The sequence below is a fragment of the Argopecten irradians genome, chromosome 9, assembly GCF_041381155.1.
Source record: "Argopecten irradians isolate NY chromosome 9, Ai_NY, whole genome shotgun sequence".
NCBI classification, from domain to species: domain Eukaryota; kingdom Metazoa; phylum Mollusca; class Bivalvia; order Pectinida; family Pectinidae; genus Argopecten; species Argopecten irradians.
The window spans coordinates 26,830,604-26,848,452 of NC_091142.1; the positions used below are offsets into that span (position 1 = coordinate 26,830,604).

The 17,849-nt window shown below is 34.9% G+C and overlaps 1 protein-coding gene and 2 pseudogenes across 1 annotated transcript; 1 reads left to right on the top strand and 2 right to left on the bottom strand.

Annotated features, from left to right (window-relative positions):
• Window positions 1–5,462: 5,462 nt before the first annotated feature.
• LOC138330922 (uncharacterized) lies at window positions 5,463–6,657 on the bottom strand (annotated as a pseudogene).
• A 5-nt stretch (window positions 6,658–6,662) lies between these two features.
• Window positions 6,663–8,470, bottom strand: LOC138330674 (uncharacterized; annotated as a pseudogene).
• Window positions 8,471–9,474: 1,004 nt separating this feature from the next.
• On the top strand, window positions 9,475–10,680 carry LOC138330675 (neuropeptide receptor 15-like). The gene has a single exon (XM_069278218.1). The coding sequence runs from the start codon at window positions 9,475–9,477 to the stop codon at window positions 10,678–10,680; it is 1,206 nt and encodes a 401-aa protein (XP_069134319.1).
• The last annotated feature ends 7,169 nt before the right edge of the window (window positions 10,681–17,849 follow it).

The window sequence follows — 17,849 nt, forward strand, 5'->3', positions numbered from 1 at the left end:
TATCAATGTTATGACTATTTTTCATTTTTCAGTGAAATTCGAGATGGTGGCCATCTTGATGACCTCATAACCGGAACTTATACGATGTTAACATTGGTTTTGGTTGTTTTTGTTGCTTAAACTGATTGACAAAGAGTCAAAAAACTTATTAGAAATAATAAATTGTTGTTTGGAAATATTTTTGCTGCGTCAGACAAAATATAAAAAATGTTAATGTTATGACTATTTTTCAATTTTTAGTGAAATTCGAGATGGCGGCCATCTTGATGACGTCATAACCGGAAGTTCATCCCAATTTATGCAATGTTAACATTTTGATTTGTGATCAGTGGGTCATAAGGGTTCAGAAAAATATTGGTTCGGAGGTTTGGGGGGGGGGGGGGTGCATGTGGGACCCTCCTAGCCCATGGCCTAATAGTTATCCTAAAAAGTTCTCGTTAACACATAGTTGGAACAAAATTCGATTTGTTTTCTTACAAGGTTACGCTTATTTCATGTCTTTCACTGTTTGTCAGTGGATAATGGACATTGCCAACAAATATAGAGACGCTGTATTGAGTCACTAATTCAGCCAACTTTACCCTATCTTCGATCGATGTACATATACATTCAGTTATAAGCTCTGCTTGAAGTTGAAACCTTTTTGCGACGTTTTATTTTCTTGGTCGTAAAATGTAAAGTTACATGTGCCATAACCGGGCGAACATTTTAATTTGTTACGTTTTCTTCAGTCACCTATTGAAAACCATCAGGTTTGATGAATTAGCTGCGAAAATCATTCTAATGGACAGACAAACATGTATGATGTCCTATAAACATTATCTACAACACAGAATTTATGCATTGTAAAATTCCTGTTGTATGCCTCATGTATGTTTAGAAGGAAACATAAAGTTTACAATCACTTTACAATTACTACTAAGACTGTACAAATATAAAATGAAATAGTAAACCAGGATCTGGCTTCATAGTTTGACCGTATTCACTCATTTTACTGCACTAATATAATGATCTTTGGCAGTAAAATTAAACCCCATGCATTGTAAGTATTGTAATTCTCAAAATTGTGGTATTTTTAGTGGTGAATAAGATATTAACAGCTCCTCTTTATTCGTCAGCATGAAAATTACGGTACATATAATTTTAATCGAACGTAAATACATTGTGTAAGCAGGTTAAAAAGAATCAAATCATTCCATATAGATGTTAGTAAGGTGTATTTACCTATCCCTATATTATGACTATCATCTAATATTGATTACTGCACCAACATTTGACCAAAATAAAATTGAAATATTTTTAAAACGATGTTCAATGTATGATGTGTGCCCATTTTGTACTCTAAATCCGTAATATTTCCAAACCTGGTATTCAATGATTAAATTGTTGAATTTCAAATATCAAGTATATCCCTGATACAGTTGATATGCTAGTTGCGTACCATTGAAGCTACAGTTGCTATTCTACCCATCCGTGACATACATGGATTATAAACATGTAGAAATGTCGGCATTTTTACTTGTTTTTTCATTTAGAAATCAAAAAGTGCACCCTTGAACAAGCTCTATGTTTCTCCTAAAGATAAAAAGAAAGTTTGTTCAAGGTTGTGCTCAATTATTTTTAGACAATAACTCAAAAATACCCCAAAAGTGACAAAATTACATATCATCTTATGTATGCATATCTAGGATGGTTAAATTGGCAACTAAAGCTACAAGATTAGAAAACTTCCAATACAATCAGGGATGTACTAAATATTTCAAATACAACAACTTAATTTCAGAACGTTTAATTAAAATAATCGATGGATTTGGGAGCAGGAAAGGGCCAAAACCATACATAGCCTTTAGTCGGTGAAGTACGATTGCCGTCGATTAATCCGCGCTGATCGTGACGTCGCAAAAATCACAATTACCGAAATGGGACTATACGACTTAAAATCATAGTTTACCTCGACGTTTATTATATGCAACTCGAAATCGACGCAATGCAAATAATTAACGGCAGTGCCAAGTGAGCCAAAATGTATGTTCTGTCAATTTAGTGAGAGAGATGATTGAGTTCGAAAGCAAAATACAGCTGTAGTCATACCAGACAAGAATGAACAGTCGGTTACCAATGTGTCTAGTTAAAGATACAATGCATAAAAAGACAAACTTACAGAAAGTGTTGCAAGGAACACACGTCCACTGCCGAAATTACATGTTCTCATCTATAGCAAGTTATTATGATTGCTTAGTTATGCTACCATTGCAAAAGTTTGAACAAATTATATTGACGTGTTCTCAAGTTATCGTCCGATTTGTGAAACAATATGTGTAGTAACAGTGACCTTTGTAGTTGACCTTTTGACCTCAAATTAAATCCCAAGCAGTGTTATATCCTATGTTACCATTGTATAAAGTTTGGACACATTCTATTCGTGTGTTCTCAAGTTAACGACGGGAAACTAAAATTTTTGAAACAATATATTTTTAGTAACCATGACCTTTGTAGTTGCCCTTCTGACCCCACATTCAATCCAAAGCTGTATTTTCTCATATGCTATCACTGTATGAAGTTTGAACAAATTCCGTTGATGTTTTCTAAAGTTATCGTCTGGAAACTAATATTTTTAAAACAATCTATTTTTAGTAGCGGTGACCTTATTAGTTGACCTTTTGACCCAACATTGAATCACAAACTGTATTTTTTCATATGCTATCATTGTGTGAAGTTTAATCAAAATCCGTTCATGTTTTCTTAAGTAATCGTCTGGAAACTAATAATTTGTGAAACAATCTATTTTTAATAGCAGTGACCTTTGTTGTTGACCTTTTGACCAATTTCAATCCCAAGCTCAATTTTCTCAAATGCTACACAGCAAAAAGTGCAACGCATGTTTTACATACGTTTGAAAAAAACATGCGTTAAACGTATGTTTAAAACATGCGTTTTATGTACGTTTTGGTCAACATGCGTAAAACGTAAGTTTGAACAAAACATGCGTTAAGCGTATGTTTACCATGTGTTTTACGTACGTTCGTTTTCCACCACATGTAAAACAGACGTCGGTTTAAATAACCCTACTAATTACATGTGAAACATTATTTTCATCAATGTTATTGAAGAGCTGCAGTGGGTTTTTTTCAAAAATGATACTCCCATATGCAAATACATGTCATGTTATCTATGCATGTCTTCTACCAAGTTATAGTGAACCTCATACTAGCCTCATGATAAATAATGCAGCTTCAATATCGTATGATGGTACAATTATATGTACATCTACTGATTGTGAACAGAAGCAAAACCGCTAATGCTAATGTGGATTCTGTCTTTTTTAATTTTAATTTTAACAGTTTTGAATACTAATGTTCTGAATACATATGATCAATATCAGCTGACCAGCGCTTCATGATGTACAATGTAGTAGGTCTACAACTGCTGTTTGATCATCCTCGATACTGCAGGGGTTCCGATCACTTACGATCTCTACACGTGTAGAGATCGTAAGTGATCGGAACCCCTGGAGTATCGAGGATGCTGTTTGATCTACGAGATCATGAATATATGTCCTAAAATTGTCATTATACATGTAGCTAAGGATTATACGTGTAGCTACATTATTGTAAAGGAAAAATGTATTTAGTTGTATTTAGTTTGTAAACCAGAAAATAGATTACTGACTTTTACTTCAGATCTTCATTAGAATTCTTCTTGAAATGTTCAAGTCATTTGAGACATTTGGGGACTTGTGCAAGGCTATATTGATGACATCGCTATTACGATAGGCGTCTGCTTCTGGTTTAACAAAAATAATAGCCTTTCCTACTACTGTGTATAGTATGGGTAGGTTATTGTATTTTTTCAAAACTACAAGCAGACGCCTGTGCTATTACATGACAGATTATAATGGCCGGACAAACTTATATTCCGGAAATCTCTATTTATTGTATATATATGTTCTTATCAGTCTGAACTCCACGGATGTAAAACATAACGGCAGTTACATCCGAGGAGTTCATATTGTATTCTTGTTGATTTTATTTGTATTTTAAATTGGATGAACATAAATAAAGGTAACTATGTAAAAAATTGTTCAACACGTACACAACATTATCGGATGTAAGTGTGCGAGAGTTACATCCGAGGCGTTCCAAGTATGGACTGCATAGCGGTATTTACAGGGTTAGTTTTGTTCGAGACGACATTTAAAATATATCTTAACTATACAGAACATTTTACAATGTTGTTGATATCGATTATTAACTCCAAAGCTGCAATGATACAACCATAGCCAATGCAAAGGGCCAAGGTCTTGTCAAATGTAAGTTACGTCATGAGATTAATTTCACGATTTTAAAAGTATGGAAATATCACTTTCTTAAACAAACCGATGTATTCATAGATCAATCATTTTAAGGACAAGGTCCAGTAAGGGCCAATTTTGGCCCATCTTCAAATATATTTATAATGAGGTGATCTAAATAGATGGTCAATAGATGTAAACAAACATGTAGACGAACACGTTGTGTTAGTGTTATTTCGGACTGAAGAAGGCCCTATAGTGGCTGAATATATATTCCATAGAAATGATTTTGATTTTACTTTGAATTTATTTATTTTGGCCTTTTATTTCGGATTATTAATATACTAGCTTTATACCGTTTTTCCTCATTATAAATAGATGGTCATCTAAAGGGTTTAAAACGAAAACTGTCAATGAATTTTGGCATCTCGTTGCCTAGCAACGGCCTTAGATACCAACACACCAAAATTAGTTGATTATCATCCGAAAAATGAGACTGATCATGTTGTATGATTATATTATCAACAATTAATATCATATTTAATGCAAAAACAAGTCACAAACATAAAGTATCACTGCAAATGGTTTACTATCAATAGTATGAAATGCCATAACAACAAGTAACGGCCATAGCAACCAAATCAATCGCATAGCAACAGCATATTTATGGATTGTTTCTACATGAGTTAATTGAAACAAGGTACATTTTTAAATATTGACTTATTTCAGATTGTCAATTTTCAAAAACAATTTAAATGACTTCCCAACATAGGATATGTGTTTCATATAATTAATCATAATTGGAAATATATCAGGAGTTGTAGATAAAACAAAATATTTAGCAGACAAATATCTATACTGCGGATTCTGCAATCCCTGCAACGCTTTTGAAAACATTTCCTACTATTTCCTTCTTTTTATGGTTGATAGTAAATAATTAGCAAATGTAAAATGCATCTAGTCTAAATTAACACAATATCAATAGCTTTAAATCATTAAATCAACAACGGTTATAGAGGGTTACCATAGTCAACAAATCTTTTTAAGTAAGAATCGAATGTCTAAAATACATGGTGTCAATAATCTAGATAAGGTTTACAACGTGATCATGATAAAAAGTACAATATTTAACTTGCAATTTGCGTGTGATAAAAAGAACAGCTAACACATTAACAAGGGTAAATACATAATTTAGTTTTCTTTACCCTGTATCAATAAGAAAAATATTACACAATTTAGCTTAAAAGCAACAACATATATCGACACAAGTTATTAATCCCTTTGTCTCAGATTTAGATTTCGAAAACGAAAATACTCATCATTCCACTCATGTGTGTCAAAAAATTTCCGCTATAATTCTACTCTTCTGGATCACTATCTGTGTCCGATGCATCTACAACGATAGGCACGCAAGATGCGTCTTCCAAAGAGGTCGCCCAGTTTCTTACACCATGAACCTCGTTTGCATGCCGGCCACAACCTAAATACCACAGTATTGAGGACACGTGCGTGTGCACATGCTCCTACCACATGTGCTCCAGCACGACATTGACAGTACCAAGACTTTACACTGATCTTGTCGTACTCGATCCACGACAAGTATCACTTTGCAGACGTATGACGACTTTGAATTTGAACGCGCACAATGTTTAATACACTGTCATCAATCATGATTACGTAATCACCTTTGTCATCTACATGTTCCTGTGTATAACTACAGGCCAACTTCATCTGGTAAATACCAAGAGTAATATTTCTAAGATCCTCTTCAGACATTGATGGAAACGTTGTTGCAGCATCATCTGCGTCCATTTTTTCCATGAGCCCCTCCTTTTGTCCAGATGTTCAGATTCAACACGATTTTGAAGTTGATTTTTCTCTTTTGCCAAAACTTTCATTTTTGCAGCCATAATCTGATCTTCTTTGAGATCCCCCGTGTTCAATGGCGTTTTGTATCCGTTACAAATGGAAGCCACATGGCGCACATAATCCCCGACTAAGGGTATTTGTGAGTTCGGAACGATATTTGACAAATATTTCCATTGTTTGACTCTGCCGTTAACGGACTCGACAACCCATCTAACTTTTGTTACGAGTCTGGAACTATTTGCTTCTTCTGTAGAGTGTTGTTTCTGTCCCTTTGGTAGAAAGGCCGGCATCTCTGCTTTGATCCCTAAATCCTCTAGCATAGAGTCACGGAAACCTCTATCGACATCAAGTACGTCCTCCTCGGATAGCCAGTTGTTGATGTCTCCACTATTTGATGTAATAGCATGTTTCTATATATTGGCGTCATTGTTCTTGGAGTCTGCTAGGTAGGGCCCCATTACTGATACAATATATCCTGTTGTTGAAACAAACATCATCGGTTTCACAAGGGGACGGCCTTTGTGGATGCTGTAACTTCTCCTCTGGAACTTGAAATTGTGTTGTAACTTCTCCTCTGGAACTTGAAATTGTTTGATTTTTGTATGTATGTGTATGTTTCGTCGAGTACGAGTATTGCAGGAGACTGCACAAAACTGCCAAACAGTTCCTGAGCCAATGGTCTAGTGTGTTCCTTAATAATGGTATCTCTTGAAACATGAGAAAACCCAACATACTTAGGCGTGAAATACAAATTCAATGCTGTTCTTGCAGATGAGATGGCTCGTCGTATTCCTTATTTCCCTATGTTAAATAAAGTCGACAGAAGTTTGTTTGACATACCGGATCTGAGCTTCACTAAAAGTAATGCTAGACATTCTCTACTTCTATTGTTTGTTGTCCGTATAGTGGTTACGTTATCACACAAATATTCAAATTCATTCTTTGACAGGCCAGTAAGATTGATATAATCACTATCATGGAGTGCATTCACATTATCGAAGTAAATTCTAGTTTTTTGGTGTCGAATAGCTATATCGCGAATGTTATAAATCAATTCGACTATGTCAGTTCTATTAAAATGAGAGAGTTCTGATTTTATCAAACCATCTGGTATAGTGTCAAGACACTCCTGTGTAAAATATTTGTCGTACAAATGATGTAGACAACACCTGGAACCACTTTTTAACAAATGACCCTTTTCGATAAAAAGTCTGTATCTAACTTCAGCTGTTATAACAATAACTTTTTGGTCTCTTCGTTTACACACGCTGCAAGAGGAGTGGCTATTTCCAGATGATGATATTGGCAAAGTTATATTCTTCGGAGTACAATTATCATTTGAATAATATAATACTGTGTATACATCATAATCGCGATCATTCCCTGATACATACAGTACCGTATCTTTACGTTATGTTTCTACAGACTTAACGTTACGTTGTTACGGTAGCCGAGTAGGACTACTGTAATGTAACTTACTGACATTCTGATGTTAGCACACCTAAGAAATATAAATAAATATAATGCACTAACCTGATGTTTAACAAACATTTAAGCCTAGACTATATCACGCTTGATGTCTTCGAAGTTTGGAACATTCCGTTGACAATGGTTTTATACTACTATCGATGTGTGTTCGATGTTGTTTACGTTTTTCAAGGAGATAATATTATACGGTACCGGTAGTATGGGTTTCATTTCCCGGATGATATGCTTTGAATTAAATAAAATAGATGCATTAAGATTTGAGATGGATTGGTGATGAACAGACTTTGATGAAAATAGTGTAAAATAGTGTGAAATTCCGTATTTCACAGACTTTGATGAAAATAGTGTAAAATAGTGTGAAATTCCGTATTTCTCCCGTTTACGGACAAAACCGGATCTTGAACACGAGCTCCGCTTCTAACGTTTATATAAGTGGAACCAGCGGAGAGGTAACAAAATTATGCATATATTTTAATATTTAACATTGGCCGCATGCTTGGAGCAACAGGATATTTTGTTTACCGACTCTATTTACATAAATTTCCTTCTGTACTCAAAGTGGGAAGATGCTCCAAGCATGCGGCCAATACGAAAATATCGTTTTGAGATCGGAATTAGGTAAAAAATCACCCAAATCGGCATTTTCTTCCAACTTCAAACAGCATAAGATCGTAGATAAAAACGATATGACTACAAAAAAACTATATCATCAAATCATATGGAACTCCAACTTTCTACATTATATATTTGCTTTTCTGACTATTGTTAATAAATAAACACAAAACCGTAGGGCGGATAATAGCCCTTACTGGATTTACCCATAGAATACGTTCAAATGTTATTCTGAGATTCTGTGTAAACACCCGAAGTTTCTGCAAACACAACCTAAATTGATTTCTGGACTCACTGAGCCAGAATTTGAAAACAATTGAACATTCAATGGGCACGACTTTGGGAAAGATTTTAGCCTTTATTAAAAATGTAAGTGATGAAGTGACGTTAAGGACAAATTGATGTACGAAACATAAAATCATCCCAAGATTATGAAATTTATCAATTTGTAGTCACTTGTTTGTAAATTCAACAAACTATGTATGAAAAAATATCAGTCATTGGCAGGAACCGAAAATACAAATAGAATGGAATTAAACTTTATTTGGAAAATGAAGATATAAAGTGCAACTTCAAAGACCATGTAAATGTACATAAAAACAAAAAAGGTGGATTTTGTAATAGGATGAAACGTATGTATAACACATGTTTTGAAACATCCGTTTTACATACGTTTACGTTTTACATATTTTTTGTACGTAAGTTTTACATCCGTTTTACATACGTTTACGTTTTACATATTTTTTGTACGTAAGTTTTACATGCTGGTCCTCAACATACGTTTTACATGCGTTTTATAACGTACGTAAAACGTGTATGCACTTTTACCTGTGTACCTTAAGTGTATTTTTATGTAACGTGATCGCCAAATAAGCAAAAATATGACCACATCCAAAATATCCCAATTTACGGTACACACAGTCATCACGGTATTAATTTTCTCTTCATTGTAACAGATGCTTATATCTATGTTGCTACTTACCTGTAATGGATTTCTAATAAATTAGATTAATCTGCACTAATCTACAAATACGGTACATACCAACTGTAGCAGCCACAGCGCGTAATCAATATTTCTTCAAAGCTATGATTAGACGGTTTCTTGTAAACAATATCACGTGACTTTCAGACGTATATAAAGCGAAAACCGTACGAACTGTTCACAAATATTCTGCAAAAATTCATCCTAACATCTCAATGTGTCCACAGTAATGATGACGTCAGTTTTTCCTGAACCCAGCAATTGTACGGAAAACACATCAGGTTTAGAAATTTATGACACTACAACATCCATCAGTATGGAAAGCGGATCCAGCAGAAGTAGTTATTTCGTCATTGACAAAACATTGATGGACATCTTCAGAAAAACGATAGTATGTGGGATAACTCCGCCGTTGTGTGTTTTAGGGATCGTCGGCAATATCCTGGCCCTGATGATTTTGATTCGTCACAAACCGATCCGATCTACAACCATTGTGCTCATTGCCATTGCAATCGCGGATCTTGCTTTCATTGCATCAACTATCATCAACGTTGTGAGTCTGAGTATCAGAATGTTCCAACCAGAAAAAGCACAGGAAGTCTCGATGACGTTAATCATCCCCTTCTCTGTGTATCTCAGTTCACTGCCGGGGAGGATTTCTAACTGGTTGGTTCCGCTCGTTTCCCTAGAACGCTTGGTTGCTGTAACACTTCCACTGAAAGTGAAGCAAATCTGCACCAAGAAACTAATGCTGACCTTGGTGATAGTGATACCTGTAGCTGTAGCTACCCTTACCAGCCCAAAACTTTGGCTGTATGAAGTGAAGGAGGAGACACTCCCAGACGGCAATATAACCAAGACCATTGCTCTGGGTTTTATCGGAAGACAGAAGCAACTGTTTGAGGTTTACTACCTCATCTCTGAGACCCTGTTAAGGTTTGTGCCGATGGGTCTGATTATCGTCTGTAATGCAATTATCATCACCGTGGCATGCATGCGAGCTAAATGGAGAAACAAGAGCTTTAGTACGGTAAAACAACCGTCTAAAGATGAGACACAGATTACAAAGACGCTTCTGACTATTACATGTGTCTTCATCGTCTGCCTCATGCCATCCACGATTTCGCGCCTGATGGTTCTTTTCGACCCTAAAAGCTCCTACTATAAATACAGCTCTAATATTTACAGTCTGATAAGTTTGATTGGGTTGATGTCGGAAACGATCAACTCTTGTTCCAATTTTGTGATCTACATCACCATGAATCGTGCATACCGCCGACAACTGTATTTGATCTGCGGAAGAAAGCTTGAGAAGAAGAGATACGGTGTTAACAATTCCACGGCCACCTCTACAACTTCCCTCTATAAAAGACCCGGCTCTACGTCCTCTATGACCAATCTGACGGCGACGGAAATCAAACACGAGGTGCATATGTAACATTACTGAAATACTGATTTTGTTTCTGAAGATCTAGTTCGACAGTCTAAAATTGACATCAATAATTTGTTATCAAAACTCGTATAAGTTTATGTACTTAATTCGTATCCAAGATTAATATGTAGGATCAACAAATTACACAGTCAAATCTGTAAGTATGTATATATATATATATGATTTATTGTGTTTGTTCTTTTTAAACATTGTTTTATGAAAAATAGTGTAAACGCTGTTATTTATGATATTTATTCCTCTAATTTGACTATGAATGTTCACATCGATTGCTTGGATTGTCACTTCAATGATTAAATAGTATAATGCATAACGTTTACGTTCATATACTTATATAAGGTGTCGATTTTACACTCATTTCTCCCCGCTGTCGATTTTACCCACCCTTCTTTCCGTTGTCGATTTTACCCTCCCTCTTTCCCGCTGCCGGTTTCACCCTCCCTCTTTCCCGCTGCCGATTTCACCCTCCCTCTTTCCCGCTGCCGATTTCACCCACCCTTCTTTCCCGCTGCCGATTTCACCCTCCCTCTTTCCCGCTGCCGATTTCACCCTCCCTCTTTCCCGCTGCCGATTTCACCCTCCCTCTTTCCCGCTGCCGATTTCACCCTCCCTCTTTCCCGCTGCCGATTTCACCCTCCCTCTTCCCCGCTGCCGATTTGACCCTCTCTCTTTCCCGCTGCCGATTTCACCTCCCTCTTCCCCGCTGTCGATTTTACCCTCCCTTTTCCCCGCTGTAGATTTTACCCTCTCTCTTCCCCGCTTTCGGTTTTACCCTCCCTCTTCCCCGCTGCCGATTTCAACATCCCTCTTCCCCGCTGTCGCCTGTAGTCACCACACAACATTGACGTCCTTTCTTTATACTAAATATCGTGTTATATTCATATTTCCAATTAAGTGATATTCTGAGAAGTATTTTAGTTCTGCACAAATATTAAGGTTGCATAATACTTAACAGTTTACCTGCTTTTTTTTTACGTAGCTATCCTCATAAACACAATTACGGCTAGTAGCACTTTCGCTCAGGAATAGCTTATTATAATGAAATATTTAATATATATATAATAATAATAAAAATGATAAAAAATTGTTGCGGGTTTTTAACAATTCAATATGTGATTTCTAAGTAAGAAAATAATAATTGCACAAGGACAAATAACTACTGTATAAATAACACATTGAAATCAACTCCATGTGATCTCATTTTTTATTGACATTACTTTTAATAGTGATATGTGAAGAAATAACGTAGGTTTGTGAGTTATTCGGAACATTATAAAATTACTGTAAATGTACTTATTTTAGTGGTATCTTTAATTTTACACTTTTCGCGCTAATTTATATACAGCGCTTTATTTTGTGAATGGATATTTCTGGTATTTAACCAACGAATTGCGTTTATTCATATCCGCGCTAATAAATTCAATTTATGTTTCATAATTACAACAGAAAACAGTTTCTAGGAAAAGACATTTGTCTTTATAGTAAACTCTTTCTACTCTTTCAGTATAACGCATGCTGGCGTGGTCTTTCATCTTAAATTTTGTTCTTTAGAAAGAAATTATATTGCATATAAAAAAAACTTAAGAGTGGAACGATTGCACTTATTAAGTCTGAACTTCATCCAAAGACCCTTACTCCTCTTACTGTTGCTAAGGCTATTAAATGTAAAGTATTTCCATCAGCTCTATATGGGTGTGAATTATGGCAACTAGAACAGAATTAATTAAATTAGAAAGGATTATTGCAAAATCTGTTCAGGGTCATAATATGAGAACTAGAACTAATATGGCCAACTCCCTAATTGGATTAACATCCATAGAAGAATACATTGATATTAAAAAGCTTTTATTTCTTGGTCGTCTGTGTAGAATGAATAGTAAGTACCTATCTCATAATATATTTCTGAAACGGTTATTTATGTACCTTTTGAATAATTCTTGTCAGCATGGGTTCATATCTGATAAAGAATACTTTCTAAATATGATTTGTTTAACTATCTATTGCAATTGATTTCTGATGCCGTTTTTCCAAATCGTTCACAATGGAAGTCCATTGTTTATACCGCTCTCTATAACTAAGAAGAAATTACCATGTTTAAAAGAAAGCGATACAGATTTTACTCGATTTATGCTCATTCATAACGTAATTATAGTCGATTGGTCTTTCCTGAACATCTTAGAATGATAACTAATATGGTTAAGCTATGTGTTAACTTAAGAAAAACAGATATCTATGAGTTGCATCATTTTTGTTGTATTTTCACAACGACCTTATAACACATATAGCTCTACACTGCTCTAAAACTGAAAGTCTTAGAAATGAATTATATTACATTATTTGTACGGATTTTTATCCAGAATTAAGCATTTTCCTCCAATCTTTATCAGATTATAACATTATTCATATACTTCTTGGAGGAATCCTACACTTCCAGTTGGATTCTTCTGATAGAATGATGTAAAGTGAGTGTTCTTTATATTATATAAATAAGATATTACTATATTACGAACGATAGTATAGAAACTTAGTAAATGTAATATAATCATATACATTAGCATAGTTACATGAAACTGCTCTTTTCCAAATTATCATATTAGATGTATTATATTTCTTTGAGTTTGTGTTTGGGTATCCTTTACTATTAATTGTATAATTTGATTTATTAATTATTAATTAGTAGTAGTAGTATCTGATTAACTGAGGATGGATTTATTACATCCTCAGTAAATGTTATGTAATTTGTACCTGTATTTTGCTATCTTAATGTATTACGCTTTGTTATTATATAATCTTCAATATGATGGCAAATAAAGAAATAATAATAATGACTGATTTAAAATTATAAGCATCTCATATATAATAATTCTTTACGTGAAATTCACATGACAGTATTTGCGACTTTCTGAAATAGCCCATCTTGGTTTTAAAACAAATTGTCAGTATTTCAATATGTTTTGCATGATCACGAAATGAAACATACATAGCTAAAGAGTCAATATTGCTTCACGTGAAATGCATGTGATACTCATGTTCAAGTTTCAATATTGACTCTTTAGCTGTAATTATAATCTTTTTAATATTTTAGTCTTTCAAGTTCGAATTCTATACAATACACTTGTAGTATATAAATAGAGCTCCAAATAGAGGCCAAGTGGTTGATTATCCACTTTACATCGATATTACTGATATTTTTAAGTCATGATATAACGTCCCTGAGGTTGAATCTACACAAACACTTCATACCAAAAACGCATCAATATATTACATTACTCTGAATTTGCCATTTTTTATATTTTAATACAGCAGCAATACAACTATCTAGTGCTCTAAATAATTATATGTCTAAAATTTTAAAATTCAATCTGTACGACTTAATGAAAAATTAAAAAAAAAAATATTTATACCTATCTGTATTATTTCTTTTAAAAACAACATTCCGTTAGGCAGAATGCAGTGTTCTTACTTGTTGAATTGTTTATGTTCTTAAGAAATTATAAACATAGTTGGTAGGTTTTCGTTAAATTCATAAGATTATGAAAAATACATTTTATGCATTTTCATAAGAATAGGGAGAATCATATTGTTTCCAAAGAAATATAAAACGGTTAAACTTTTTGTAAATAAAATTTTGCTATACGTTCCTTGACGTTCGTTTTGAAAGATAATTTATATGGTATGATGATGGCGCAATGATATATGGACACCAAGGCCTACCAATATCCTGTAACTATAGGGAATTTCCATCCTTAACTCATTCATAGAAAAAAACCATTATATCAGTTACAAAGAAAACTCGAAATTCTGTAATGCGTTCATATGAAAGATTTCCTTAACGTTTAAAGAATATTTGTGAGACTGGGCCCTGATTTTAAACTCATGTTAAGGTAGCTCCATAGGTCTTATTGTTTTGCATTCTTCATGCAAATGTCAAATCTGTAAAGAAAAATGGGTGTTCTCGAACTACTTTTTGAGAGATTTGAGCTTGAAATATGCCATCCTTGCAAATTTGATGACCGAAAATAGAAAAATTCATAAAATTATGTTTTCTGTAATATTAGAGTAAATATAGTCTTACCCTGTTGAGTTTTTTCCTAGATTTCTAACGAAAGAACAATATACAAAACTCTCGTATTTTTACAAATGCTAATGAATTTTCGTTATTTCCCAGAACCGTTTCTATATGTAATTATCATGTTTTGCTATATTTTCGCCCCTTAAAAATCAATGAATAGGCCAAAATGAAAAGGAAAACCCATGCCAATTTCACAATATTTGTATATGATGTACCAAAGGTAATGTATTTTTTCAAATACCGTATAAAAACACGGGTTCCTCGATCAAATTTTCAAAATTTTGTAAGCTTGAAGTTTGTAACTCGCAACCCTTTCCCCATTTCATCCAATGCTAAAATGGATCATATTTGACTATTTTTTTACAATGTTTTTGTGATATTATATCTGTTTTATATCTGTTTGTTTTTTATGATTTTCCCTAAATTTTGTGTTCTAAGAAAATCCATATGCGATTTTTTTTGAATTCCGAAATTTTGGTCCGGACGGGTCCCTTCTTATTATTTATTGCGACGAACGTTACTTCCGGTGTTTGAAAACCCATTCCCATTTACGACAATTTTCATTTAATTTATTTAATGATTTTAAACATTGAATATTATATGTAGACAATTTTCACCTATTGAAAAAAAATATCCAAGTGGAATGTCGTAGCGTATCGGAAACCATTCTGGAATTCATAACAACCTCTGCAGGTTCCGGTATAGCGTCATATGAATTGGCGCGGTTTTTTATAGTATGAACCTTCTTTTACCTAGGACAAGAATTCCACGGAAGTGGATGTGTCGCCTGCACAGCATCACGAAAAATAGTTATTTACAGTTGAAAATTCTGTTAATAATTATGTGAAGTTATCAAGCCCCGTAACTCTTGATTTAAAAAAAATTAATTTGATGGATTTGACCTTTATCGAACCCATTTAAGATCTCATTGATATAAAGCAATACACCAAATTTGGTTGAAATCGGACAATAAATATAATAGTTATCGAGCGGAAACCATGTATTTATGGAATTATTTGTTTTGGCTATTTTAAAGTCTCGTAACTCTTGCAAATATTGACGGATTGTTGAACTCATCCGAGATCTCATTGATATAAAGTAATATATCAAATTTGTTCGCAGAATAGATAATTACATTACAGATTTAAAGGAAGGATCAATAACTTCTTTATTTTCCATGGAGGATAACAGGGTTCTGTTTGCGTCATCACTCTTTCGGATCGTGGCCACACAAACTGATATATGCTGATAAATACAAAGTAATTACTGAAAATATGTTGGACGTACATCCTCGATACTCCAGGGGTTCCGATCACTTACGATCTCTACACCCCTGGACTATCTCATGGTGAAATTGAAGGCAGCTCAGCTGAAAATATTTGACCAATCACAGACCAGCAAAGATTTCCTTTGAAGACTACAGAGAGAGCGACGCCCAACTTCAAAGTCACATAGTCAACCACAGTGTACCGTTATACGGTTCTTTTGATGTACATCAAAGGACTAAATTACCTGTTCTGTTCTGTTGCCTCCAGTTTTACGATGAGATAGTCCAGGGGTGTAGAGATCGTAAGTGATCGGAACCCCTGGAGTATCGAGGATGTTGGACGTAAGGTGAACATGATAAATCGATGATCAATAATTAGGGTTTCTGACGAATTTGCATATGTACAATACATGACAAAATGGCTAAAAAACAAAGGTGACTTTCGAATCCTATCCAGATTGTTGATGTAGTGTTATGGTATCATCATAATTACAGACTTCAAGCTAGCACAGAAAAAGCAGAAATAAGTAACAAAGGTAAAATATGTTCTCTCATGATAATCTTGAGATTGTCAAAGTCAACCTACAACAATTGTGAGCACTAGTTTTCCCAGACCCCGATACCTGATTGGATATCCAGCCTAGTGAAGCACTAGTTTTTCCAGATCCTGATACGTGATTAGATATCCAGTCACAGTGTAGCGCTAGTTTTCCCAGACACTGATACGTGATTAGATATCCAGTAACAGTGAAGCATTAGTTTTCCCAGACCCTGATACGTGATTAGATATCAAGTCATAGGGAAGCACTAGTTTTCCCAGACCCTGATACGTGATTAGATATCCAGCCACAGTGTAGCACTAGTTTTCCAAGACCCTGATACGTGATTAGATATCCAGCCATAGTGAAGCACTAGTTTTCCCAGACCATGATACGTAATTAGATATCGAGTCACAGTGAAGCATTAGTTTTCCTAGACCCTGATACATGATTAGATATCAAGTCACAGTGAAGCACTAGCTTTCCCAGACCCTGATACGTGATTAGATATTCAGTCACAGTGAAGCACTAGTTTTCCCAGACCCTGATACGTGATTAGATATCCAGTCACAGTGAAGCACTAGTTTTCCCAGACCCTGATATGTGATTAGATATCTAGTCAAAGTGTAGCACTAGTTTTCCCTGACCCTGATACGTGATTAGATATCCAGTAACGGTGAAGAACTAGTTTTCCCAGACCCTGATACGTGATTAGATATCCAGTCACAATGAAGCACTAGTTTTCCCAAACCCTGATACGTGATTAGATATCCAGTAATAATGAACAATAGTTTTTCCAGAACCCTGATACGTGATTAGATATCCAGCCATAGTGAAGCACTAGTTTTCCCAGACCCTGATACGTGATTAGATATCCAGTCACAGTGTAGCACTAGTTTTCCCAGACCCTGATATGTGATTAGATATCCAGTCACAGTAGTTGCACTAGTTTTCCAAGACCCTGATACGTGATTAGATATCCAGTCACAGTGAAGCACTAGTTTTCCCAGACCCTGATACGTGATTAGATATCCAGTCACAGTGAAGCACTAGTTTTCCCAGACCCTGATACGTGATTAGATATCCAGCCATAGTGAAGCACTAGTTTTTCCAGACCCTGATACGTGATTAGATATCCAGTCACAGTGAAGCACTAGTTTTCCCAGACCCTGATACGTGATTAGATATCCAGTCACAGATAGTGAAGCACTAGTTTTCCCAGACCCTGATACGTGATTAGATATCCAGTCATAGTGAAGCACTAGTTTTCCCAGACCCT

Bases quoted from the DNA above. Each gene is read 5' to 3' on its own strand.
- LOC138330675 (XM_069278218.1), top strand. From the start codon at position 9,475: ATGACGTCAGTTTTTCCTGAACCCAGCAATTGTACGGAAAACACATCA.